The sequence below is a fragment of the Amphibalanus amphitrite genome, unplaced genomic scaffold (genome assembly GCF_019059575.1).
Source record: "Amphibalanus amphitrite isolate SeventyFive unplaced genomic scaffold, NRLGWU_Aamphi_draft 001005F_arrow, whole genome shotgun sequence".
Taxonomy (NCBI): Eukaryota; Metazoa; Arthropoda; class Thecostraca; order Balanomorpha; family Balanidae; genus Amphibalanus; species Amphibalanus amphitrite.
In genome coordinates this window covers 181,198-207,871 of record NW_024882499.1, presented here as the reverse complement: position 1 = coordinate 207,871, position 26,674 = coordinate 181,198, and the positions used below count along the sequence as shown (strand labels likewise).

Genomic DNA, 26,674 nt, shown 5'->3' with positions numbered 1-26,674 from the left:
ATGTTGGTTCGTGTGAGGAGAGGAGAAGCCGCTCTCGGGGCTCTCTCTATCGTCTGGAGGTTTCGAAAGATGCTCTCCAGAGATGGCGCTAGTAAATTTGGCTGACATGACGTCATGCTAAAAAGTGATGGGTTTTGTGAGAGCAAATGTAATAATAGTTGAAAATTTTGTACTTTTGCTTAATTAAGAAAAAAAAATATACAATTGTTCAAAACAGCGTTTTCCTCATTCATCCTTCATTGTTTTAAGAGGAACATAGACAGTTTAAATATTTTTTCTTGACCGCAATTCGCACACGCACTAAATTAAAAGCTGGAGTTTTGTGCGTTCGTAAATCGTGATTTGAGAAAATAAGTTGACAATAATCTTTTGCACTTTTGCTTTACAATCATTTTTCAATGCAGATAAATGCATAAATTATTCGAAAATAGGCATATCTTTGAAATATTATGATTTTCCACAAGCAAATTTTCCCAAAAACTTGAACTACTTACAACTGACGAACGCATCCAATAATCTGGATGTCTTAGGATGAGTTCGTCATTTTTTCCCAAGGAAATACGATACAGTTCAAGCTATTTTACCGATTTATTAGGGTACTTTTGCCAATGAATTAATAAATAAATGACAACAATTAATCTCATTATCAACCATACTCGGAAGAATTTTCTTCGCATAAGCGCGAACACATCCGCGCTTTCATGAAAAGTCACGCCTGTAGATGTCAGGACTGCTGCTTTATGTTTCGCAAGGTGGCGCAGCGCGTAGGGTACCGACTACCGAGGCTGAGGTCTCCAGACTCTCCACCACGATTTAACTTGGAAATGGCCGATGGGGAAGGTCTCACCCAAAAACGGACGCCCTTTTACACAGCTGCATAAAGAGAATGAATTATTGGCATAGCTGACCACACGCCCCCTCCCCCTCTCCGCCCCAGCTCAATAGGAAATGTCGCCTATTTTCCTTAGTCAGTTATATTCTGACTAATTTCTCACTCTTCCCAGTAAACCTTAACATGCATGATGCAGATGTCCACTGCGTAAGTCGTGTGCTTCCGTAAGTGTGCCAACTATATAGTGTTGCCTACACTCTACAGTACAGCCTACTGCTTCCCCATTGTCGTTATAATTGGTGATTCTCAGGTCAAAAGTTACACAGTGGTCTCAGAGAGCAATCGTTTCAACAAATTAACGATTAGTCAAACCGTTGCATTCTACTTATATTCCGGTCAGTTCTGCTACTAAACGATTCCGGCAAAACACTCTTTAGGTTATGTATTAGCGAACCACCACCCAAAAATCGCCCAATCAATGGTCAGTTATTACTGCTGGGCTGAACCGTCATACGCTATATAGCCTATTGCAGTCAATATTTTCAGAACGATACTGACTGACGAAACACAACGTATTCGCGGATTCGCACATACGTTGGCACCCAGGTGGCCTGTCAGCAGCCGCACAAATCCGCACAGCGCAGCCGGGATTTGACATTGAGATGGTACACCGTAAAGCATGCCTTTCCACACAGGCACAAGCACAGGGACACAAATTCTCAAAATCCAAACTTATTCCAATACTGGTCAATTACGAATAGGCATAAAGTTTTGAGGTTTTCTCATGTTCATTCTTCTTTCAACACACGCGGCAGACTGCAGCAGCTGCAGAACATCTCACAGAGCTGCGCTGGATGCAGTCATGAGCTGGGACACGGTTTGTGACCAATGACCGATCGGGGGTGCCAGCCTCCTCCCGGCACGCGATGCACTGGCCGCCGCGCAGTCGATGTCGGGGCACCGCCGGCATTCGCCGACAGGGTTCCATCCGATTCGGTGTATTGGTGGCAGCCCGAACAGTGACCCACGCGAAGCTGGCGGACGTCGATGGCCGATGAGCGATGCCCTTCCGCGACCGGCGGTGGCAGTCGGTCCCACATCAAGAACAGATACCAGTCATGCGGTCAGTCGGCGACGGCGCTGTCGCGAGCCGATCTGATGGTCGCGCGGTGGGCGTTGCCGACGTCCACCGGGACCGTCCAGCGCGGCCGCCTCTTGGCCAATCAGCCGCCTCTGGTCGGCGCGCTCGTTGCGCTGTGGGACGGCATCCACTGCAAGTCGTTCACTGTGAAGCGGTCGTTTGACCGGGCCTGGCAGGCGGGGAAAGGGGGCCTCAGATGAAGTAAAACCATCCCTCAGGCCAGCTTGAACTGGCTCTCCACCTCACCATGTTAGATAAGCAGACACCCTCGTGATCATCGCAGCGATGATTGCCAATTGGTGTGTCATTATGGGAGAGGATGCCAGCCTCCTTTGCAAGATAGTCTGCCTTTAATATAGTGCAGCCCGACCCATTGCCTGTGGCGCAGACTGGGCTTGATAATGCAGTGCAGGACACACCAAACGTAAGCGGCCATCTGTACCCCCTGTGCAGTAGGGCTGACTCAAGAGCCCAGAGTTGCCCTCCCCCCACCATTCTGTGCACGTGATAACTGGATGGGACATGCCATGGTCAGCATCTGTTCAAAAGCTGCCCTAAGCATGTAAAGCTCCACTGGCATGCTCAAGCATGGTCACAGTCAGTTCTCACTTCTCAGTTGAACCTCCAATGGAAACCCATCACAAAGTAGAGATCAGGGCGCCTCTCACACTGCAGCACACTCAACGACTGAGGCACCATCTCATCAGTTGCAGGTGGTTCTTGCCAGGAGCAATGCCAGCCACACACATCAGGTGATAACAGCAGTGTACAACTGCAATCTACAAACATCCATGTTCTTTCTGGTTTTCTCCTGTTGAGATCCACTGCCATGCATGAACTTGATGGGCTTTTGTTGCGCTCCTCCCATGTGCAGACAGGTTTCTGCTGAAACAAAGCAAAGCAAATGTGATTAATAATGGCCCTGTTTCACCATCCAGACACTGTGTGCACTGGTAGCTACGGCATACCATAGCATCACTCAAATGACGTTGCATGTGATCTCTTAGTTTATGATCAATCGCGTTTGGAACAGAGTGAGAGGTTCTGAAAAACCGTACCAAGAACAGAGGTTTGAGTTCAAATACTGCTAGCATGCTGCTGGTGCTGGTACCGCAGCATGCTAGCGTTCTGGGATGCTGTCATAGCTTAGCGTCACAGTGAAGTTTGTTGACACTGCCATGGAAACTCAATGCTCTGACACACGCAGCGCACTGCAGTGCTGAGCACTGCATTGCGTGCTCTGCCGTGAAACACCACCCATGAACGTTGGTTGCATGACCATGACCAGGATGGAGCAGTGTGGCAGACAGTGATTTTAATTTTAATTGCACTTCCTAGAGATTAAAATGTTGTTGGTGAAATTGATATGCATTATTCCTATTACCATTGTCTAAATTTCACATTTCAAGACAGCATCAGCATTGACATGTTATATAAAATAAGGTTTAGACTTCAGGTGGTCCCAGGTTCAGCTATTAAGTAAAACAAGGGCAAAAAATTGTCAAAAAAATATTAAAAAAAAAATACCTGCCTTCATCAACACTTCATCTAATCTAACCTCATCCTCATCTAACAAGGCCCTAAAAGCAAAAACCGTTTGAATAACAATGAGCTCAGTGATAACAATGTAATATTTTGCAACCGCTGCACCATTACTGTCACGTACGCTATCCCTAGATTGGTTGCTGGTAAGTAGTGGTTGTCGTCATCAACTCGTCATGCAGCAGCTGATTGGGATGGGCGGGGCCTATTTTTATCCAGGCGATAGAGAGAGCCGCTCTCGGGTTCTAACGACTGGTTGAATATTTTCCCTACTCAAGGCCTCATTCAGCTGCATAGTGGAAGGCAATACTTGAACATTTTCCAGCGAGTCAAACGTGAACGGAAAAGAAAACTAAGATGTCCAAGGTAAGATTTCAGGGTATGCTGGGCCGGGGGCAGGCGTCACACGCCGACTTGCTTTTCTGGCTGCATTTTTTCTTGTTAAATCAAAAATGGTTCCTAAATAACTCCTCATTGTTAAATGCTAATGGGTGAATTGTGGTGATCATAATTATTATGATAATATTGGATATAAATATGGATAGGATTAGCTTTTATTCATGACACACTTTCTGAGAAGGTCTTCTATCAAATCATGTATATAGGAATGAAATGAACTTTGTTGTAGTTATTTCCCTTACCCTGACCGGAATTTTCCCTCTGACACACAAACTAAATACCTACAATTTTGGGACACTGCCCAATTGTCAGGTGATATGCTCTTTCTTTTGCAGGATCAACTTGGTTTGGATCTTGTTGTTTTGATTTTGGTTCAGGTTAAATTTATATCAAAGCTGGTCAACTAGGAAATAGCTTATGGGTGGCCATATAGAATATTATTCCGTTCAGCAGCTCATTCATATAGCATTATAGTCGGCAACATTTCAGGGAAATACCTTCTCAACATCTTCAAAGTGCAAAATATACCTATGGTAGTGACATCAGAGGTGCTAGATAACCTGAGTGTGATGTCAGAGCCAGCCACCCATAGGCTTCCATGTTGGAGATGACAACTTTGCAAAACTCTGAAATAATGTAAAAGTGCCTGTCCCATACAGTTGTTGGAGTATTGGACTCCCGGTAGTGAGAACCCGGGTTCGAGTCGCTCCGGTGCTCGATATGTGATGAGTGTCCTGACATAGATAGTCTGCGGTTGGTGGGAGCAGCCACAGCCAGTTCAAGTCAGTTGAGTGGGACAGGCCATGTCTGGCTTTGAGGGGCACATTAAACTTTGGTATCTAAATTCTCCCGTTGCCTGGAAATGCTCGATCAGACGGTAGGGATCGCGTCGGGGTCTATGCAACAAGCTCTGCTTAGCGTGAACTCCGGCTCTCAATACATCCATTCAAAAATTCCAGCCAGATTTATATACAAAATTACCAAAGCATTTCCCTTCTTCTCCGACGTCGTTTCGCAAACTCGAGGGCAGCGCTTTTCGAGGAGCGCTGCGGCCCAAAGGTTGAGACTTTGAATTGTGAAAAACGCCCGCCCGCCGCAAAACGCGCAAAACGCACGCCCGAAACGCCAACGCAAACATCGCAAAAAAATAAACGCCTGCTCGTCGTTAATAGTATATGTTTATGAGACTATCTCTCCTGAAATCCATGCCCACATGACAATGTGTGACCACATTTATGCAACTGTCACGGTTTGATAATTTGTGTACCTACCTCTTAAAAGATCACATGCTATTATCTTGTCTGTGTGTGCCGCACCTTTGTACACTCCCTCTGAGCTTGGTACATGTTTAATTTATTTGATTTTTTCAGGTTGAAATTCTACATGCCGGTTCTGGGAAGAGCCTCTTCACTCTAAATGTAAGTACCTTTCATAACGTCCAGCTTATCTATGTCGGGTTTCTACCAGCGGTTTACATCAACATATATTCACTTCTGCTAAACTTTACAGGGAATCCAATCAGGCAAATATGGGCGTGTGCCGCGAACGTATGAAGCCATGCAGTGCTGTACCTAGTGTCGAAATGTTCAACATTATTTCTCCTTGAGTAGGTATCTCTCTATTCTCCATCTCTATATCTATATCTGAACAGTATCTGTAATTTGACTTAGTTTAACAGGACTATACAGCATTATTTTGTCCCGTATTGGAAAACTGAAACGCAGACTACTGCCTCGCGCCAGTTACAGCCGCAGATTTGGCTCGGACCGTCATCTCATTCGGTGCCACCCCGGCGGTCCAGTTCCTGACCCGGGTGGTTGACCTGTCCGGCCGGCCGGCCCAGTCGCGATGCTTGCCCTCTCGTTGGTCGACCGGCCGGCCGGCCGGTTTTTGCGCGATCCACCGTACATTCCTGATGCTGAGGACCGGTACGGCAGGTTGCGCCGCCGCCGCTCCCGGCGCCGGGCGCGGCGCGAGGAGGTCCTGAGCTGGTCCGCTCACGTGTCCGGAGTACAGAACTAATCCTGAATACCGGACACTGGGAACCGGCCGCAGACACCAGCGCTGCGTGAAATCATCGCACGTTGGAGTCAACATGCGTCTGCTCGCTGGGTTTTAGAGGCGACTCGGGAGTGATACGAAGATTGACATAATAGTGACATTTATTCACCCTTGAGGAATAAGCTTATGTGCGAATTGCGTGTCAGGCTAAACAAAAGGCCCATCTCATGCACCTTTTTGTAGGTGTTGGGTCCAGGAGTTCATATAAACATCTGCTGGCTTAGGTTTCATTGAGGGCGATTTGTTGATACAAAACATGTTGAACTCCGCCAATGCTGAGACGATTAACATACGTGCCCGCTTAGCTACCAGGCGTCTCATGGCGAACCGATTTATCGGCAATTTGTCTGGAGGTCTGCCACCAGACTGGTTAATTTGTATGATCTGGCACGAAACAGTATCCCGCCCGCGGAGTGCTGACATGACACTTCCTGGTAGCATAAACAAATATCAGGGTGGGCAGCGCTGGGATTAAAGGTCACCGTCTAATGGCGTGTGCTGTCACAGAATAGTGTATTTTGTGTACCGTATGGAGCTTTTGGATTTGTAATGTATTACATTGGATGAGCTGCGTTTGCTTTAAATCGAATTCATGCAGATTGCTACCTACACTCATTTACGTTCACAGGTGAACGTTTACGTTTTCGCTGATGACCATTGCTATCCAGTTACTCTGAAACCCTACCCTCGGGTCGTTTACAGTAGGCATCAAATAAAGTATGCATCCACGGTAGCATTGTTTGAAAGCCGCTCTAAATCTACGACAACTAGTAACGTCTTAATTGTTCGCGTCATCGTTTTGCTTTCAAAACAATAGACTTACATCAGTAAATGTTTCCGCCATGTATTGCCTAAATCCATTTATAAAACGGAATCTCTAGTAAGTAATAACTCCTCTCAGTCCACCCAGTTACGTCATTCACCCGCGGCGTGTTGGCCACAATCCACTCTGACCGTCCGCCGCCACTGACCCGCAGGCCGCGCCGTCCACCTCCATTCTGGAGCTGAAGAATCAGGTGTGTGAGAAGCGGAAGGGCCTGTACCCGGGCAGGGTGGACCTGAGGCCCAAACAGCGCGGAAAAGGTACGTCAACTCGAGCTGGGGAAGCTGAGAACCCGATAGCTCAATGGTTAGCTATGCTAGGACACGGCGACTCCTTTTCCCGCCAGATGCCCGCCTCTATATCTGACTAGAGATGGGGAGAGGGGATCGCGAGGAAGAAATAGGTTCCCAGACTATGTGTGGGTCCTGACTCCTGAGTATTTGGATTATGTCCTCGCCTCTCGTAATTCAATTTAATGCAGATCACGGCACTTTTCGGGCTGGTTACACCAAGTGGTTCACACTGCTTTGGCTCTCGTAATCCTTCCCTCCCTCGACTCGTCTCTGGACTCTGACTCCACCCCCCCCCCCCTACTTCCCGGCAGGTTACGCCGACTCGGACACTCTGGCCTCGCTGGGTCTGCACGCGGGCACCAAGCTCTACCTGAAGGACCTGGGACCGCAGATCGGCTGGGTGACGGTGTTCCTGGCTGAGTACGCCGGACCCCTGGTGCTCTACCTGTGGTGCTTCACCCGGCCCTGGCCCCTGTATGATGCCGGAGCCGCTGCCAAGCCCGTCACCACCGCCGCCAAGTGAGGATGAGGGGGGAGGGTACTGGTGGTTTGATGTGGGATCCGCCAGGTGTCAGCACTGGTAACTGTGCTCTGGAGGGACTACATTTTACACGATTTAGGTATAATATGATTTTAGACACTGTAAATGGCTGTGTATGATATGTAAAAATTATTATCCTGCTAAGATAATACAGCATAAGCGTAAACATGGATTACAAATGTTTTTTGGTCTTTGGGAATCTTGGTTATCTCTGTGGTTTGCCATTCCCACTTTCTGACTACGCGGGACGAACCTGATATGTGACCGACCCTCCGCCCTCAGGGTGGCCTGCGCCTGCTGGACGATCCACTACGCCAAGCGGCTGCTGGAGACGCTCTTTGTGCACCGGTTCTCGCACGCCACGATGCCGCTGTCGAACCTGTTCAAGAACTGCTCGTACTACTGGGGCTTCACGGTGTTTGTGGCGTATCACGTGAACCATCCGCTGTTCACGCCGCCGGCTCGGCCGCTCTTCATCACCGGCGTGGTACTCTTCACGGTGAGTTGGGCGGAAACTCACGGTGGGTTGGGCGGAAACTCACGGTGAGTTGGGCGGAAACTCACGGTGAGTTGGGCGGAAACTCACGGTGAGTTGGGCGGAAACTCACAGCGAGTTGGGAGGGAAGAAACACACAGTGATTAGGGTGGAAACTCAGGGGGAGTTGGGCGGAAACTCACGGTGAGTTGGATGGAGATTCACACCTCACGTTGAGTTGAACGGAGGTTCGCTGCGAGTTGAGGGAAGGCTGACGTTGAGTTGGGCGTTTACTTAAAATGTTTATAACTCTCTATAATTCATAGACCGGTTGAATTTGTATAATTTTGTGTCGTATCTTCCCTAATTCAGTGCAATATGCGCAAAACGTAGATGTCGCTAAGATCGTGTTGCGGGGAAGAATGATAAATGTTGTGACGGCTGGTTTTTCGACATCCATTTCTGGATTCTTTCGTTTGCTTTCAGCATAAGTCTACAGCGAACTAAAATCTGGCAGTGCCTCAGATGTACTCTGCAGTGTGCAGTCTGTTCGAAAGATGAGCTCTTGCTGACCCGACACCCCCCCCCCACCCCCCCCCCCCTCCGTCCGCAGCTGGGCGAGCTCGGTAACCTGAGCATCCACTGGGCGTTGCGTCAGCTGCGGCCGGCCGGCAGCCGCGTGCGCCGCATCCCCCAGCCCACCGTGAACCCGTTCACGGCCCTCTTCTCGGCCGTCTCGTGTCCCAACTACACGTACGAGTTTGTCAGCTGGCTGGGCTTCACGGTGATGACGCAGTGTGTGCCGGCGGGCCTGTTCACCGCCGCCGGGATGTACCAGATGACCGTCTGGGCGCTGGGCAAGCACCGCAACTACAAGAAGGAGTTCCCCGAGTACCCGCGCGGACGGAAGGCCATCCTCCCCGGCCTGCTCTGAGCAGACGGCCGCCGGAGATAGGGGAGAGATAGAGATGGAGACCAGACTACAGACTGAGAAGACAGACGGAGAGACAGAGGAGACGGTGACGGAGACTGTGACAGACCGAGACAGACGGCGACAAAGAGAGATGGAGTCGGAGACGGAGATGGAGACTAAGACATAGACAGTAGCAGAGATACACTCATAAACTGCATTGAGAGAGGAGAGAACAACGAGAGAAAGGTTGATGCGTAGAGTAGTGGATGGTTGGAAATTGAAGGAGGGAGTGGTAAAATATACCTCTGGTATGTATCTGACCAGGGATGCCCAGTACGGGGACGGGCTCCAGGGCGGTGACGGGGCGCGGCGCGGTGGGATGGAGGGACGGGGCGCGGCGGGACGGTGTCACGGTACCTACGATTACCGCAGCTGGGCATGTGGGGAGAGAATAGTGGATCCCTGCTGCAAGCTCACATCAGTCTGGCCTGAGATTACGAATTGTGGTGCAGTTTATTGATTTGAGACCAGTCGTTACGTGTGATTCAACTAGCGGCTCACTGTGGTCAACATTGAGCTTCGGGGGTAGCTTTGACCATTCCATTAGGGTTTCGGAAGGACATGACTTGCGACCGTGAAGGATTTTAGTGGCTCAAGACTGGTCAATTTGTGTTATTGTGTCTCGTAGCATATTCGTTTGTTGTAGAACGTTGTGTTTGTTTGTTTGTCTCATGCCATACGGATTCGAGGAATACACGTGAAATTGCCGCTGGTTTGGTCTTGTGCGAGATGTATGGTGCCGGTAAAAACAGAATGACGGCGGACTATGAGAGATTCAGCTTCGAAAGAAAGCGCCCCATAGTACATACAGAAACCTGTGGCATTACCTGCCTGGCAAAAGACAAGCTCAGAACAATAGCGGATAGGCCAGGGCAAATGACTACAGGTCAACTCTGTCGATAAGCTGAAGCGGCCACGGGAAAGAATGAATCAGGGCACCAAAGAGGGATGAATGTGGGAGGTGATGGGATTGGGAAGCCGGGGACTTACTAGTTTGCGTCGGGTATAGCATTTTTTTCGCTTGCAATATTCGTGCCTTCGCTTGGACAGATGTGAGATGACAGCGACTGAAAAAGAAAACAAACTCGATAAAGAAAATATGAAGGGAAATAAGGAAATACTTCAACAACCTTAAATATGGTAGCAACTTTGGTTTCCATATACGGCGCATTTGTGACGAGCTTGATTCCTTATTTTTTGTTTACATCAACATCAACGGTGGAAAAAGAAAGCAGCGCGTGGACGAGATAGGAAACCGTGGCAGCTGCTAAGTGGTAAGCATTTATTTTTGTTTGTGTAAATAATGATAACCGCAAAAATGAAGCCAAGTATCAAATATGCCCGAAAGCCACGAAACAACTTCTGTGATTTACTTGAAATTTTGGCTTATCTTGATCTCCTCATGTCAATGTCATCAACTCCGTAAAACCGTCAATATGCCACGCGATCTATCTCAATCTCAGTATCAATTCAAATAGCAGACTCTAAGGCGATATCTGATCTCAGACTGAGACATATCACATAAGGCCACTATCTGATCTCAATCACTTATCAGGTTTGCAGCGCGCCTCTCAGTGTTCAATGACCACTGACTCACGTCTTCGGTTCGCGACTTAGGCCGCTGTGGGGCAGGGCCGGGCCGGCGGCCTCGGTCCTATCGGCCGACGCGATGCGTCCGCGCCGTCGACCCCTCCCTCACCTGGCAGACTGCCAGCCGGGGCGGGCGGCGGAGGGGAGGGGGGGGGGGGAGGTGGCGTCAGGTCGGGGAATACCCGACATGTCCCCTGCGGCGCTTCCCGCCCACCCCAGCGATTCGCCGAACCGACCCAGTTCCCATTCGTCAAGCCATTCTGATTCGTCGGCTGAGAACGATCAGAATCAGCCGCAGCGGACGCTGTGCTGGGAAAGTGGAGTTTGCGTCGGCACCGACAGTCCACTCCAGTCTGTGACGTCACGATTGCAATGTGACGTCATCGCTCCGTCGTGTGACGTCACTTCTCTGCAGTCTCGGCTGACGGCCCGTCGTGAGGGAGTACCGTCAGCGGCGGCGGCGCGGTCGGCGCGAATCGAGCTCAGCGCGCAGGCCAGAGCGGCGGACAAGGGTCAGTGTCAGTGAAGCTGCGGGTCGAGATTGGTTGGTCGGAGAGGCAGCCGAGTCAAGAGGATCAATCAAAGTCAGCGGCGAGCGACCTCCACTGCCAGCTAGAGCCTAGGATCTGCGTGCCCTAATTCACCAACAAAACAACAGCAACAACAACAACCTTCCGCTGGTCAGGTGAGCTGTGACTAGCCAAGATGCTGGATGGAAAGGACCTTAGTTTAACCCTCGCATGTGTAGGGGGGGGGGGGGTCGGATGGACCCCCCCATGGTTTTTCGCGAATAACTCGCGTAAAAAGCGGCCGATCGCGACGAAACTTTCCCTGAAAATTTCATGACCCTGACCCAAATGACCTTTGACCTGTGACCTCTTTACCGAGACCATGTTTGGCCGGAATCGCGATTTCGCGTATGTCGGCTCGCACTAGCCGCGTGTTTGCAAGCTTTTCGTGGTTTCAAACGTTCAAACATGTGATTTGATGTTACTCCCGTGTGTGTCAAGGTCACCTGAAGGTCAGGTCAGGTCATTGACCTTTGGTGACCTCGGGTGACCTCGGGTCACTTTTTCGAGTTTTACATGTTTCTAGGCTAGTTTTTGGAGCTGAATTCGAATTTGGCAACCATTTGAACATTTACGAAGTAGTTTTGGTGACTTCGTAACATGTTACGAAGCTGTCAGAGGCGGTTGACACGTACTACGAATACCCGTCACGACGCCTACTGGTTGACCTGACCTGACCTGACCCGACCTGGTCTAAATGCTTCAAGACATCATCTGTGATCAAAACTAACACGATATTCGTGATCAGCACCCCGAAAAACCCCTTAGCAGCCACACTTTACGACTTTCTAACAGGTCCCGATTTTCCCGACTTTGGGTCATTGACCTGACCTGGAAGGTCAACCAATGACCTAGGACCTTAAAATTGGGTATCATCGGCTTCCTCTCGTCACGGGCAACACGCTCGTTTTTTCCGCGAAGCTCTAGCTCGATCAGGGGCCAAACGGCAAGGGGGGGTCCAACCGACCCCCCCCCCCCCCTACACATTAGAAGCTGGAAAACGCCGCACACATGCGAGGGTTAACCGACCGTGCAGAGGCGTATTTACAAATTGCAACCGAGCTCCGCCGTAGGGTATTTTATTTCCGCCGTAGTGTATTTCACTTGGGGCATTTTCTACCATACATCTGCCTGAGCTTAGGGTAATTACAATTTGTCGGCGACGTTAAAAAATGATGCACTTTTTTTGCAGTATAGGATATCGCATGTGCATATTTCTGCCTTTTTGGGTGCGCTTTATCGGTTTTTCGTGAGTAACTCGTGTAAAAACCGTCCGATCGCGACGAAAATTTCAATGCCCCCGATTTTATCAATTTTACACCTACCCTGAAAATTTCATGACCCTGACCTAAATGACCTTTGACCTGTGACCTATTTCTCGAGACCATGTTTGGCCCGAATCGCGATTCGGCGTATGCCGGATCGCATTAGCCGCGCGGTTGCAGTCTTCACGTGGTTTCAAGCGTTGAAACATGTGATATGATGCTGGTCCCATGCATTAGGGTGGGTGTCAAGGTCACCTGAAGGTCAGGTCAGCTCAATGACCTTTGATGACCTCGGTTCCTTTTTCGAGTTTTACATGTTTCTAGGCTAGTTTTTGGAGCTGATTTCGAATTTAGCAACTATTTTTTTATTCAGGCCTCCCTCCAACGGGCTCTTGTGTTGTCCCAATTATAGGAGGAGGATCAGGATTTGAACATTACAGGGGGTGTAACGAAATTATCCGGACACCTTTCTTCCCGCTGTAATTAAAAAGCAAAACAATCTGGTACTTTTTCTTTTAACTGAGCTTGTAGCCACCTTTCATAAAAACACAGTGGTGAACGTTCTGGAGCATTTCAGCCAATGAATTCTCCAGCACACTGGCTTTGATGCGGACCAACGCCGTCTAAACCTGTGCCTGCGGTTGAGCAGTGCTTATGGCGGGTGGCTCTTCATACACCTCCTGCTGAACAAGAGCCCACAGGTTTTCGATTGAATTGGGATCGCGACTTTTTCCCAGTCATAAGCGTTAGCCCAGAATGATTGAAGGTTCTATCGGCATCATTTCCCGTTCTTTTAGGGACTTTTAAGTAGCGCGCCGCCCCGCATGAAGACAGCGTGGCTTGAATCAGGCATCAGTGCGCGTTCAGAAATCGTGCCCTCCTATGCCGTCTGGTTGAGCGCCTCCAATCATGCTCCACCACCTTTCCTGGAAAAGATCCACCCTTGCCTATGGGGCAAAATATAAGGGACAAAAACACAAAACAAGACAGATAAAAACAAAGCAAAATTAACTCATTACCTAATGAAATTCAGGCTGGAGCAAAAACATAGGGAATAGGTATCTATGTCAAATTAGAATGAAAGATTAAAATCAACCTGACCAGGCCTTACGGTCTGACCTGGTCCTAACCACCTTACTTCGCCTAACTTAACCCAATTCAACCTAGCCTACCACAACACTGCAGAGGTACCTTCCCGGAAAAATGACGCCCAGGGAGGTGACTGTCCAACTTATTGGAATACTACCATGAATGCTTGTCAAAATGTGTGTCATCATGCTATTGTTTGACAAGTGATGTATAATAAATGTGATATTAAATAATTATCTCCTGACTGTTGACTGTTGAGTGGTCAAAATATTCAAATAATCAGGGTACAATGCTGTGCATAGTGCACACTAATCATGTTGTTTTTGTGTAGGCCCTCTGCACATTGTTGTGTGCACTGCTATGTGCACAAAAAAGTGACTGGTGCACAAAAAAAAAATGGTGGTACATGACAAAACAAAAGGTTGTGCAACTGTGAAGTTCATGCCCTTGGTCAAGCTGGTGCCAAATGCCTATAGCTATAGCAGGATCAGTGAGGGTTGTAGACATGCTAATACATTGTGCAATGTGCATTGAAGATATTGGCACAAAGTTCATCCGTAATTACTATGCTTAACACCTAATGTAGGAAGCGACATAAATGCCCAGATGATAAAACTCTCTGGTCAATATCACACAAATTTATTGACATACTTTGCAGGTACATATTTACATTCATGGCAAATAGGTACTTTCGATTTGATTCAGAAACTAGTTGCTAGTAAGCTTGCATTTTTGTAGTTACAACAACGACCATATATTAAATCATAAAAAACCTTCTCATGGCATTCAGCACATACCTTTTTACCGAACAAGTAGGTACCTAGCTAGGTACCATACAATGATTCTAAAAAACTTTCCGCAATCCATCTATGTCTCAACTCACAACTGACACAATGAATTTGAAATACCCTAACAAAACCTATTAACTGTACATAAGAAGAATGCAATACTACAAGAACTATGAATTTCTGAAGTTATTCTCACATGCTGGAATGTTGAAACTCTACTTTTGTCGTCCATTTCCACGTTTGATTGAGCCATCATATCAAACTGTTTTCGTTCTTCAGTCACAAGCTTTCGCACAAATCTTGAATTTTTACGCATCATCTTGAACCATGCTCCAGTCTTTCCAACAAGGTACAAGGTAACATTGAAGCAATTTTGATGTTACCTATAACGGCTTCAGATCATGATAGGCTTGAGGTTTGTTACACCATTTGCCAGACAAATCTCTACAAAATGTGTATCAATTCCCAAACTAAGTAATTGATCATATCAGTATTATGTTTATATAAAGAAACTCAAATAATCCATAAATTGTTATTGAAACACTCCCACTTCAAGAATTCACAGCAAATAACAGTACAAGTACAGAAGCAAACAAACATTGCGCCAGATTTCGTATGAAACGCGCCATCGTCCTGAAGTTTCTACCACAGACGGTAGTTCAACCGCAGCCGTAGTGCGAAAACCCCTGCCCACCTTACCCCACGGCGGAGCTCGGTTGCAATTTGTAAATACGCCGTGCAGAGACAGGCGTCATCAAGAAGGCTCTCTCCGGTCTTGCGACCGGCGGTGGTTCAGGTTGTGGTTGTGGTGTTTTGTGCGCGGTGCATGTTCGGACTTACGTTCGGGTCCCGGGACCGGGAGGCGGCTGGCAGGGTCGTGTCTGTCTGGCCAGTCTGATGTCTGTTCTGGGTCTTCCACCGGTACTGATTTAATTAATCCGGGTTTGATGATCAGGTCCTGACTCCAGGCCTGCTTGACCACCGACTGGTGTGATGGTCCTCTGCACTAAAGTATGTGTTTGTCCAGGTGAAGACGGGCCCGACGGGGCCCAGTATGATACCGCTGTCGCCTGTCGGGTCACCGGCGCCAGGTCGTCTGTCTGCCAGTATATGTCCGCTTGGTCTCGCACTGTACGTACGGCCGTTTGTTCGGGAGTGTTACGGCCGCCGTTGGTCTGGTGGAGTATGACCATTTGTTGGAGCAGGTTACGGAGTTCAGCACCGTTCCGTGCTTCTATCCTCAGGATACTGAAATCCTTCTCCACGCCGCAACTCCCCTCCGGGCTGGACAGGCAACTTTATCTCATGCGGGCTGCTCCCTTGGAGCGGCACCGCTGCTCCCGAGGGAGCGCACCCCGTAGCCGGGTGCAGTGAGTACCTTGGGGCTGGTCGGCCTGTCCTTCGGGATGGGCTCAGCCCCGGTGACTCACTAGGGTGCCTGCCCAGACCAATGTCTCCCCCTAATTCCTATCATCCTTCCGGCCCTGAAATGGTCTAATTGGACCGAAAGGGCCTAACCCAACAAAACAAAAAACAAACAAACGGAGTTCAGACTACGGCCGTTGGGTCCACAGTTCAAAGATGACCTCAAGCCGGCAGCCATGTTACCCCGGTGTAGCCGGGGTGGGGCACGTCAATCACTTGACATGTGTCGTCTAGTCAATAGTCACGAGACGTCTGCTCGTTGGTGTACGGGTAATCACGGTGTGGAAATACATTGGTCACGTGACGGAAATGCCAGCCCACCACGGATCAGCTGGCTACTCCCTCTGTGGCGAAGTGTAACCACAGCCGGCGCGTGGCTGCTGAAAGCTGCGCCAGCGTTATCAATTTATACCATCGTTTGTGATCAGCTTATTTCCAAACTCCGACGTGTGGCTCGCTGTAAACCTTGCGCTCTGTATAGAAGCACGGTTCCTGATTCCGAGCGCCGCCGATTTTACTAGACCACAGTTGTCCTTCGACTGTTGACCTGTGCTGACCTCGACGCTGGCCTGACCTGATCTGACGTCGACCTCTCAGGATGCGGCCGGGCGATGCCAGGTCGCCGCCACCGGCGTTTTGGCCTCGGACAGCGTCTCCGGGCGGGCCGACGACGGTGGCGGGCCCGGCGCGAGGCTACTTCTGCAAGATCTGCCGACTGCACTGCTCGGGACCGGAGCCGTGGCGCCAGCACATTGACAGCGCGCGCCATATGAAACTGGAGAGGGACCTGCGCGCGCGGGGCGCGGCCGGCGCGGCGGACGGGTGAGCGCGCCACGAGACGTCCCGGGCCGTGGGTGAGAAGCGCTCCACTCGGTGACAGACGCCTACTTTATGTGAGATGCGACGCTAGTCGGTGAGAGACACTCTGAATCGGTCTTCAACCGGGAGACGCGTTAGCGGCTTTGGACAATCATATCCGGGGAGATGTTGGTGTAAATTACCGAACAGTACGTAGTTTCTCTCACCAGTCCTATTCCCCGATGCGGTTTCTATCCTCACAACCCCCGGCACCATCTATCCCTCACGGCTGATTCTGTGGTGACCGGTCACGGCCGTTCGGCATTGGGTGGCCTGATCGACCCTGCGTGCAGCGCTGATAGGACTATCTAGGGTATTAACCTCAGATAGCGGGTTCCAATAATACACGGGCTGCTGACGTAGTACCGCTAGCGGCCCGTGTGCACTGTGGACCAGTCATGGGTCCGTTGCGGTGTGTTGTTGGTTATATTCACTAGCAAACAACTTGTTTGTGCATTAACCATGATTCATGCTGCTCTGACAACTGTGTGTCATGCATACTTATGCATCATGCTCTACCACCCCCCCCCCCCCCCCCGACACTGTCCGCGCTGAGGCTTTAACTGACGTCCGTCTCCGTTATGCAGGTCCCCTGCCAACCCCGGCTCGCCGCTGGCCGTCTCCGACTCTGACTCCCCGACTCCCAGCCCGAGTCGGCGGCCCCCTGGCGCCGAGGCGAGGCCGTTCTTCTGTGAGGCGTGCCAGCTGGGCTGCTCGGGACCCGAGCCCTGGAGGCAGCACCTGCAGAGCGCCAAACACCTGAAGAGGTCGAGCCTGGAGCAGGCGGCCGGCGGAGTGGCCACCGGCCAGCAGAGGTGCGCAGACGGTCTGAGGTCAGAGGCTTGTCACAGAGACCTGGATATTGCACAGCTGGTAACGCAAGTTATTGGAAGCGCAAAGGTGGTTATGCAATTAAGCACGTCATACCTGACATTTCGTTTTACTTTACATATTTTATTAAGACCGCTCCAAGTCCAAGGCCCTCCAAGCCATGTGTCCATTGTGGGTTCAAGGTGTCATTAACACTGAAACTGCGTAAATATTTGATTTGTTAATCGGCAACGAACCGTGCCCGACAAGCCGTATGACTCCAAAGCCTCATGTTTCCAGCGTGGAGCACATCCTCGGCTCTGGCGGATCCCCAGCTCTGCCCTCCGCTCCATCTGCGGGAGGCAGCGGCGGTAGCTTCTACTGCCAGTACTGCCGACTCAGCTGCTCGGGCCGTGAACCGTGGAGACAGCACGAAAACAGCGCCAAACATCTGAAGAAGAAGGCGCAGGCCGAGGCGGCCGGGTTCTGGAGGTGAGCGATGTGTGGGATGGATCGAGGGGTAGGGGAGTGATTCGTACGGTGGGGATGACGATGGAAAGAGGGTGAAGTCGAGCGCACAAAGGTGCGTGGGGGCTGTGAATGCGTGCACACATGTGTGTGGCGATTAGAGCCGCGTGTTTTTCGTCTTGGTTGGTGCACTGCGTTTTCTCAACTGTATACCTATCAAAACAGCAAAGGCAGCCCCTAGCATTAATATTATGTATGTAACGCAATACAATACACATAGCCTTACACAATTCATCACAATGTTCCTCCCCTGCTTTACGCAGATACAGGGGTCCCTCTAAGCCGCCTGCCTGTGCTTCCTGCACCTCCCTCTGACCACAACCTGTTTCTCCTAGCCCTCCCTCTGACCACAGCCTGTTTCCCCTAGCCCTCCCTCGGACCACAGTCTGTGTAATGTGTATTCCGCTGCCCTCCCTCTGAACACAGTCTGTGTTTCCCGCAGCCCTCCCTCTGCGGACCCCGTGGACGATCGGCAGAGCCCGTCTGTGGCCTCCGACTCGGCGCCGGCCGCCGTTCCGCAGCCGGTCGACCACTCCTTCCACTGCGCCGCCTGCAGCATCACCTGCTACGGCGCCGAGCCGTGGCGGCAGCACACGGAGAGCGGCAGACACCTGAAGCTGACGGCCGAGGCCGCTCGGAGGGAGATTGGTGGGGGCTCGCAGGCGGTGTCCGACTCGCCGCAGCCGTCCGGCCGCTCCACCCCGGCCAGCCTGCCGGGCCGCCAGTACTACTGTGAACTGTGCCGGGTCGGCTGCTCCGGGCCCGAGCCCTACAAACAGCACGTGCAGAGCGCCAAGCACATCAAAACGGCGGCGGAGACTGGACAGGCGGCCTCTCAGGAGCTACAACGCAGGTTAGTGCTGTCAGTTAGTCGTCAAGTGTTTACGCATTTGTTTTTCGTCTGGGAAGAATATTTGCTGAAGTGTGTCTTGTAGGGGCAGAGTGAAAGTGAGATACTTCTTCTAAACGTTAGAGTTTGTGAGTGACTCTGTTGAACAGAGTACCTACCTACTACCTCTCTGTCTTCCGGCTTTTGCGTGTCGGAGAGTGGTGACTTTCCACAATTGTTTGGGATGCCGAATGGTCCTGCTCGACTTGCATTCTCACTTTGATCTGTTCTGGGTCTTCGTTCATATTGTGATTTGATTGAAATGGTCCCTTGCCGCCTTATGAAAAATTCACGGTCATGTAAATTCAACTCAGGACCTATCATAATGAAATGACGTGGTGTTAGCGGCTCTTTTCCAATGAATGGTAAGTAAAACAGTAGTAGCCCATCATGAAAGTCAAATTTGTTCATTATGCGAACCGAAGGCTGTCATATGCTTTGTAAATAGCATACACATACAACTAAGTGCATTGAATCTGATTCCCGCCTGTTTTCAGTTTGTCTTTGGCCAGCAGTGAGAGCAGTTTCGTCGTTCTGTCGGACTCTGCTGCTCCGCCGTCTCAGCCGTCCAGCCGCTCCACCCCGGCCAGCCTCCCGGGCCGCCAGTACTACTGTGAACTGTGCCGGGTCGGCTGCTCCGGGCCCGAGCCCTACAAACAGCACGTGCAGAGCGCCAAGCACATCAAAATGGCGGCCGACCACTGCGCGTCTGCCCCGGCCCCGGGGCCGGAGCCGGAGCCGGGGCCGGAGCCGGAGTTAGTTCCGGAGCCGGAATCGGTCACCATGAGTGAGGTATCCAGCAGCTCTTCCTCTATGGAAACAGCAGAGGCCCTACCGTGGCCGAGCACCAACCCGTTCAACCCCTTCTTGTGAGTGGCCGTTGGGTGGGAGGGTGGAGGGTTGGGGCGCTGCAGGTGGGATATGTGTGAGTGATGGGGGCTGGGTGAGTGATGCATCGAAGATCATGGGTATGACAGAGTGTTGAACTTTTTTTGACAGTGCTCACACTGATGATATTGAAGCTGTGAAGTACTTTCTGGATACCTTGCAAACAGATATATGCTTCACTTGCTGAGCTTTAGCTACTCGGGTCATCCTAGGCTGCATGTCTGATATTGAAAACCTGCAATCATCGCAAATTGTGTTTATGTGGGGACATTTTAGACAAACAGACTGCTCTCTGCCAGCAAATAAGCCTCCCATGGCCCCTTTCCCTCGCCGTTATCACCGGCACCATGCCGCTGTCTCTCAGGCCCTCGGCTGTCTCGGACGGAGCTGCGTCTTCCAAGGACCCGTTTTCGGCTGTCTCGGACGTCGCTGCGTCTTCCACCGATCCGCCGTCGGCGTCGTCTGCGTCTTTCAGCGACCCGCCGTCGGCGTCTTCTGCGTCGGCGGCGGCGGGGGACGGGTCTGGCGTCCCGTCGCCGGCCCCGCGGGACTGGGAGTGGGTCCCATCGACACCCTCCGAGAGGTGAGGTGCTACAACAGAAGGGGGGGGGGCTGATGGTGCTTCGACAAATGTTCCAGATGAGTGTGATATCATCCTGCTTGCCTCTAGCCTTCAGAGTACTGATTTCCATGTCTCTCATCTGACGCGGCTGTGTCGTCCACAGATCGGCCGTTACCGGCGCGGGGGAGGCGCTCATCCCGCTGGCTGGTAGCTCCGCCAGCGGCCGATCGACGCCGGCCTCTGGCCTCAGCAGCGGCCGCGCCACGCCGGCCAGAGGCCCGGCCACACCGGCCTTCGTCGGTGTGATCGGAGGCGGGTACCGGTGTCACGTGTGTCAAATAGACTGCACCGGCCCGGAGAGTCTGAGGCAGCACCTGGGCGGGACCAAACACCTGAAAATGCTGGCGATGAGCCCGCGCGCGGACCCAGGGTAGGCACCGGGACACCGGAACATGCACCGCCGGACGGTAGGTGGGTGGCACCTGCCGCACAGCCGGCAGCCACTGGCGTCAGGTGTATCTATCTTGCATGTACGAGACTTGTCTCCTTTCTTCCTATGCATTGTTATTTGCTTTTTCGTGTCAACGTTCTTTTTCCTTTCTGGTATTTATGGTCAGTTTGGTTGTCATTCTTGTCTTCAAGCTCAGTTAACTTAGTTTGATGTCAGCGAACTGTACCACGGCCACTTCGTTAAGTTTCTTTCCTGCAGGTTTCTTGTCGCATCTTGCCACTCCAGCATGCCCTCTAGTTGGAAGCCAGTCTTTGTCGAGCATTAGCCGAACTACTGTCTTAGTATGATTTGAAGAGCATCAACACTCAACAGTGTGATTAGAGGCCTGTACACATTCAGCTGCTGTGCTGTTGTCAGCCGAGAATCACTCACACTATTGGCTGAAAAATTGATGACGTTATGTTGCACATGCAACATGACATGCAACACAACATGTTCGTCTAGTCGGTGTACCGCGGGGATATGACCGGGACCCCTTCTCCTCCTCAGGGCGTCTGCGGACTGTGTGGACTCTCTGCAGGGGGCCGGCCCTGCGTCCCCTGCCGGCTGGCTCTCCGCCGGCGCCTCACCGGCCGCCCCTGCGTCCCCTGCCGGCTGGCTGTCTGCCGGCGCCTCACCGGCCGGCCCGTCCGCCCTCCTGGACCCGTGCCGCTCCATCCGCCTCGGCAGTCAGCTGCACGACCAACTCGACCGAAAGGACGGCATATCGGAGCACGACTCGCTGACTGCCGCCGACTGCCTGCGCCGGCTGCATCCAGAGGGACTGGTTGCCTTCCTCGAGGATATACCCCTGGTGCGCTGCAATCAGCCGTTCTCGCGCGCGCGCTGCTGAGAGCTCGGCGGAGAGGCGGGAGGGGGTGCTATTTCCATTGGATGTCAGTCAGATACCCATACTTTGGCCTACCAATACCTAATGCCCATTGCCCACCCAGCCTTATGTTTTGACATTTTGTTAGTTTTCCCCTTCTCAAATTAATATAAAACTCTCTGAATATCGGTAACTATTTCTCTCAATTTCCCAGGTTGGCCAATTTTTGTTTTGTGTTTTACGTGGTTTGGTTTGTATTCGCATTTCCCTCCGGTATCGGCGTCCCAATTTTCTGTAACTGACATCCAATAGTACCCGCGGTGGATAGCTGGTAGCCTGACGATTATGGTGGGGGAAGTAGGACTTTTCATACCTGCTGTCGGGTACGGGCTGTACTGTCTGACTGTCAGGTGAGGGGTGCTCTAGAGACATTTTCCGGCGGGATGCTAGGTGGTTTATGGCTGCGCTTGAGGATATGTTAGGGACTTTTGTAGTAGAGTTTACTTACCTATTCGGGAGCTGTTGCATGTGAATTGCATGGAGAAAATTCGTTTCTTTTCTACTTATATCTCTGCACGATGTATGACTTCTGTATATCATACGATATGGTGATATGCAGCGGCAGGTATTAAAACAAGTGATATGAATTTCTATGGCCGGGATATTACGACTGTGGCAATGTTTGCAAATTGTTCGTGGGACGATCCTGGGTTCACCTGCATCTGTTGTTTGCTTGTTAGATTTCATTATTTATCATATGTGCTTTCATTTGTCACGGCTTTAGCTCATCATCGTGATTCATGTGGTGATCATTAAATCATCTAGATACACCGAGTATGGGCATCTAGATAACCAAGGCTGTACATGTAGGCCAATTCGCACTCGTTTTGAAACTTCTTTTCAGAACGAATGTCATATGTATCGTGCAACTCAGCTTTAACTATGTGTTACCCATTATGATTTCTATTGGTAGTGTATGGAATCGTTCGAGTGCGCGCGTGATGGCGGGAAATGTGCGCAGTGGCGCGAGACGCACCAGGTGGCTGTGTTTCGACTGCAGGGCACAGCGCGGCGTGCCGGCGCGCGGCACGGCTGTGGACGCTGGCGGCATCGGCCGGCCGACCGGCAACGGGCCGATGCGGGCGGACGCTGTGTGTTGGGTATGAACTCGCAGGAGCTAGGCTGGGATGCGACTGCACCGACCTCGGGGCCGGGCTGAGTGATGCAGCTTGGTCAGAATTGTCAGGGGTAGACCACAGCACCCCTTGGTTTGTGATAGATCGAGTTGGTATTATGGTCCCGCAGGCTGCCCACTCAGTCCCGAAGACGAGCTTTGGAGCTAATATAGGGCGCAATGTAGACGCATGTTTCGTTTCTCTTTTATGACTCTCTGTTATTTGTAATAATTTTTCTACTCGGGGAGCTCTTATGTGCGGTCGTCTGTACGGTTTGATGTCGGACATGCCTTTAGCGCGACACGGCTGATATCAATATCGTCGGCACGAGCTTCGACCGACAGCTGTTTACATTACTCATACCCGATTCTGGCGAATCATGTCTCCTGGGAGTCGTTTGTTGATCGACTACTCGACATTGTGTGACGATAGCCAGCAGCACCGATAGTCGGCAAGTTAACCCATTAATGACCAAGCATATAAATACGGCGATATTTGATGTTTCGAATGGTGTTCCGATGGTTTTCGACGTCCCTGATTCCAGCTGTGACATTGGTTTTACCCTAAAAAATTTCGAACTTGGTGAAAAATTATGTTCCCATTTGGGAACATTGGGCACAAATGGGGGTAAGAGGCGTAGGCATTATGCGGATAGAAAAGAAAAAAGCAACAGTAGAAACACATATTAGACAACGTTTTAAAGAAGGGCTTTTTCTTCTTTTTGACCTTGTCACTATCAACAATGAGATTGTGGTCTCACTTCACTGATCGACCCTTGTCAACACACATTTTTGACACCCAAAGTCGTTTTATTCTACTCTTACGGAAGAGCGAGACATTTAGAACGATGAATCACAAGCCAGCGATACCAGTTTTCCATTCATCACCAAAGTATCTCACCTGTCGAAGCGAGACATCATCTCAAGCCTGTGTCGCGCACAGTGCCCGTTGCTCGGGATTAGTCAGCAGTGTCAGAGCATCAGTGCATACTGCATATGCATCTGCAGTGACATCTTCACCTTTTTCCCAGTACATGCGTTGCCGAGGTAGAGATACATATCCCGTAAGGAACATGATGCCGAGGAACTGGTCAAGCTCCTCTCTTGTTAGCTGGAAGACTTGATCGTTGTTCTGTCTGGCGTATCGATTTGTTTCTGTGATAATCATGTTGCATAGTTGATCACCCCAGTACATTCGAAATACTTCGATTGGTGTTTTGCTCTGCAATTCTGGGTGACCGGTGGGAAAAGCAGGCAGCTCCTGGCTTTCCATTGGCTCGATTTCTGGGCGGGCTCTCCATCTCGGCACATCTGAAGCCCTTGTAGTACGTGCAGACGGACGGCCCGTCAGTTTCGATGGACCGGCACCCGATGGACCGGCGGGACTGTCGTCTACGTCAGCAGCCGTGTGAATCTCCAGCGTACCGGCTGTTTCTGTCGGTAGGGATTGGATTGATTCCAAATTGTCCTCATCTCCGAACTCTGTGTCGGACACTTGCTGATCGCCACCTTCCGGTGGCAGTATTACCAAGTCCAGCCCTTCATCGTGGTCATCACTGGCAACAGCAGCGATTGCCTCACTCAGCAGGCGCACAGATCTACGCGCCATGGTCAGGACGATAAGTCACCACCCGTCACCTCTGCTGTGCATCACTCCCCGAACGCACTTGGCAGACTGAGAGCTTCTGTCTCGGGCACCCGAGGTGTGTTGAGTGTCGATACCAACGACCCTACTCCATTCGCTGACATTGGCGCCGACGGATAGGACACTGCTGGACGAGACGACGCTCTATCATCCGAGCATCAGTAACGTGAGCGATACTGTCACTTGACACACCGGGTGTAAGACCTAGCGTGAGAGCAGAACCAGCCAGAGAGGACGTGCAAATTGAGTCAGTGGAAATTGAGAACAAGTGAGAGTGAGAGAAAGAGAGGGAGGGAAGAAATGGGAGATGGAGAGAGAGAGAGAGAGAGAGAGAGAGAGAGAGAGAGAGAGAGAGAGAGAGAGAGAGAGAGAGAGAGAGAGAGAGAGAGAGAGAGAGAGAGAGAGAGAGAGAGAGAGAGAGAGAGAGAGAGAGAGAGAGAGAGAGAGAGAGAGAGAGAGAGCGCGAGGAGAGAGAAAAAGAGCTTCGCTTTCGCCTTCCAATGTCAGTCCATTATGAGCTGACCTACCAGTGGATGTGCCCAATGTTCCCATTTGGGAACATCCAAATTTTGGAAGCCCCCGACGCTTTTGTGGTGAAGCATTTCTTTTGAGATTTCTCCCGTAGAATTGGAACTTATTGTTGAAGCATTACTGGAAATTATAAGGAAATCTATCAAGAAATCGATTTTAAGGAAATTATTTTCTTGATGAAGGTACAGTGTAGCAAAAAAGGGCTATTTCGAAAATCAAGAGAGGTGCTTTATAAGGGTGAAATTCGAGTTTTTAGGCTGCTAAATTTTGTTCAGGGCTTCAGATACCAGAACCAATATTCATAATCGCTGTGCGATCCTAGGATCAGAGCCTAGAGCCAAAATTGTCAATGTTCCCAAATGGGAACATTGGGCACTAATGGGTTAAGAACACGCAATGTGCACTGCTCGCGTACGGCACAGCTCAAATGTTTTGTGTCACTAAAGCTTTCCTCGACAGGAGATAGCGCCTCACGGTACGAGAACGCAAGTTCAATACCAATGTTGTATTCGCTCCAGTCCGCTCGGGCGCAGAGCAAATAAATTAATTTCGGCTGATATTATACTCTGTTGAGTTTCAAGTTTGCAGCCGAAGTGCCCTGCTAAAAGCAGTGCGTGATTTATATATATACAGCTCTTACATTGAAGACGCAAATTCTTGAGCGGAGGAGCGATCTGCCGAAGAAACTCCGACTGCAAGCTTGATATGGAACAGACTATAGGACTATAGGAAGATTTGCCTGACTGTGTACCATTCGAGTGTCCAGCGGCAAACATTCTGCAGCCCATTTTCACCATGTCATGACGCACACGACATTGTAACATGGAAAACAACCCCGTGCGCTCTACACTTGACAGACACTAAACTCCGGTTGGACGGCCGGACGGTTGGACCATCCAATCAGACGCGCGAGGTACCAAGCCATTGTTTATATTCCAGTTATTGTTAGTTGGCAACTTCACAGCGTTTCGGTTAGGCTAGTGTCGTCGGATCTCCTGAATGCGAGGCGCCGCCAACAAGACGCGCACGTGTCGAGTTAGACAGCCGCGACCAATCAGTGAATGCGACGACCTTACAACGACCAATCACGGGCTGCGACGGATGTGCAACGACCAATCAGCAGCCGCCAAGGCGCGACGGCGGCCAATCGCCGACCGGACGGCGAAGCATCGGACCAATCATCGATCAGTATACGCACGCACGCAACTTGTCGCACAATAACCGTGATCCTAAATCGGATCACAGAATCAGACACACTATAAGCAGACAAAAACGACGGGATTACGATCTCAAAGTCCACAAACGTAGAGAGACGCACGTTCTGAGGCTGTTTCACAGCAATTACGGGACAAAAGTATTGCATTAGGCAGAGTAAAATTAAGACATTTCTCAAGCTCGCCTACTCGGGCTCTGACTCACACGCGCCTATGCTAAATGTACCACTAAAACCATCTCGGGAAGACAAAATGCCAGCAATAAAGACGCCTTAGACGCCTCCAAAAACATAAGAAAAACACCCACCGAATACATTCATTGCCCAGAGTTCAGCAAGGCACCTGGTTTCACCTGTAAAATCTTCATTAATACTTTTTTCCGCTGAGAAAAGTTCTCAAAAATAGATTCCTTTCACCATAGTTATGCATCAAAAGAAAAAAATCCAAAAA

The 26,674-nt window shown here is 50.6% G+C and overlaps 2 protein-coding genes across 7 annotated transcripts; both read left to right on the top strand.

Moving 5' to 3' along the window:
• The first annotated feature begins 6 nt into the window (after window positions 1–6).
• LOC122369093 (very-long-chain enoyl-CoA reductase-like) lies at window positions 7–9,793 on the top strand. The gene is made up of 7 exons (XM_043343517.1): window positions 7–26; window positions 3,746–3,881; window positions 5,285–5,332; window positions 6,953–7,058; window positions 7,403–7,610; window positions 7,915–8,131; window positions 8,721–9,793. Exons 2-7 carry the CDS (start codon window positions 3,873–3,875, stop codon window positions 9,039–9,041), a joined length of 909 nt encoding a protein of 302 aa, XP_043199452.1. The 5' UTR covers window positions 7–26; window positions 3,746–3,872; the 3' UTR covers window positions 9,042–9,793.
• Window positions 9,794–10,279: 486 nt separating this feature from the next.
• LOC122369092 (zinc finger RNA-binding protein-like) lies at window positions 10,280–22,048 on the top strand. Of its 6 annotated transcripts, none has more exons than XM_043343512.1 (9): window positions 10,280–10,354; window positions 16,404–16,628; window positions 17,252–17,479; window positions 17,775–17,966; window positions 18,445–18,855; window positions 19,389–19,760; window positions 20,144–20,362; window positions 20,505–20,771; window positions 21,342–22,048. In XM_043343512.1, the coding sequence occupies exons 2-9, from the start codon at window positions 16,405–16,407 to the stop codon at window positions 21,682–21,684; spliced, it is 2,256 nt and encodes a 751-aa protein (XP_043199447.1). In that variant the 5' UTR covers window positions 10,280–10,354; window position 16,404; the 3' UTR covers window positions 21,685–22,048. The 6 variants fall into 6 exon arrangements, with proteins under 6 accessions (XP_043199447.1, XP_043199449.1, XP_043199446.1 ...); XM_043343514.1 differs by having other exon boundaries at window positions 10,303–10,354; window positions 20,505–20,812; window positions 21,342–21,467; XM_043343511.1 differs by lacking the exon at window positions 10,280–10,354 and adding an exon at window positions 10,936–11,355.
• The last annotated feature ends 4,626 nt before the right edge of the window (window positions 22,049–26,674 follow it).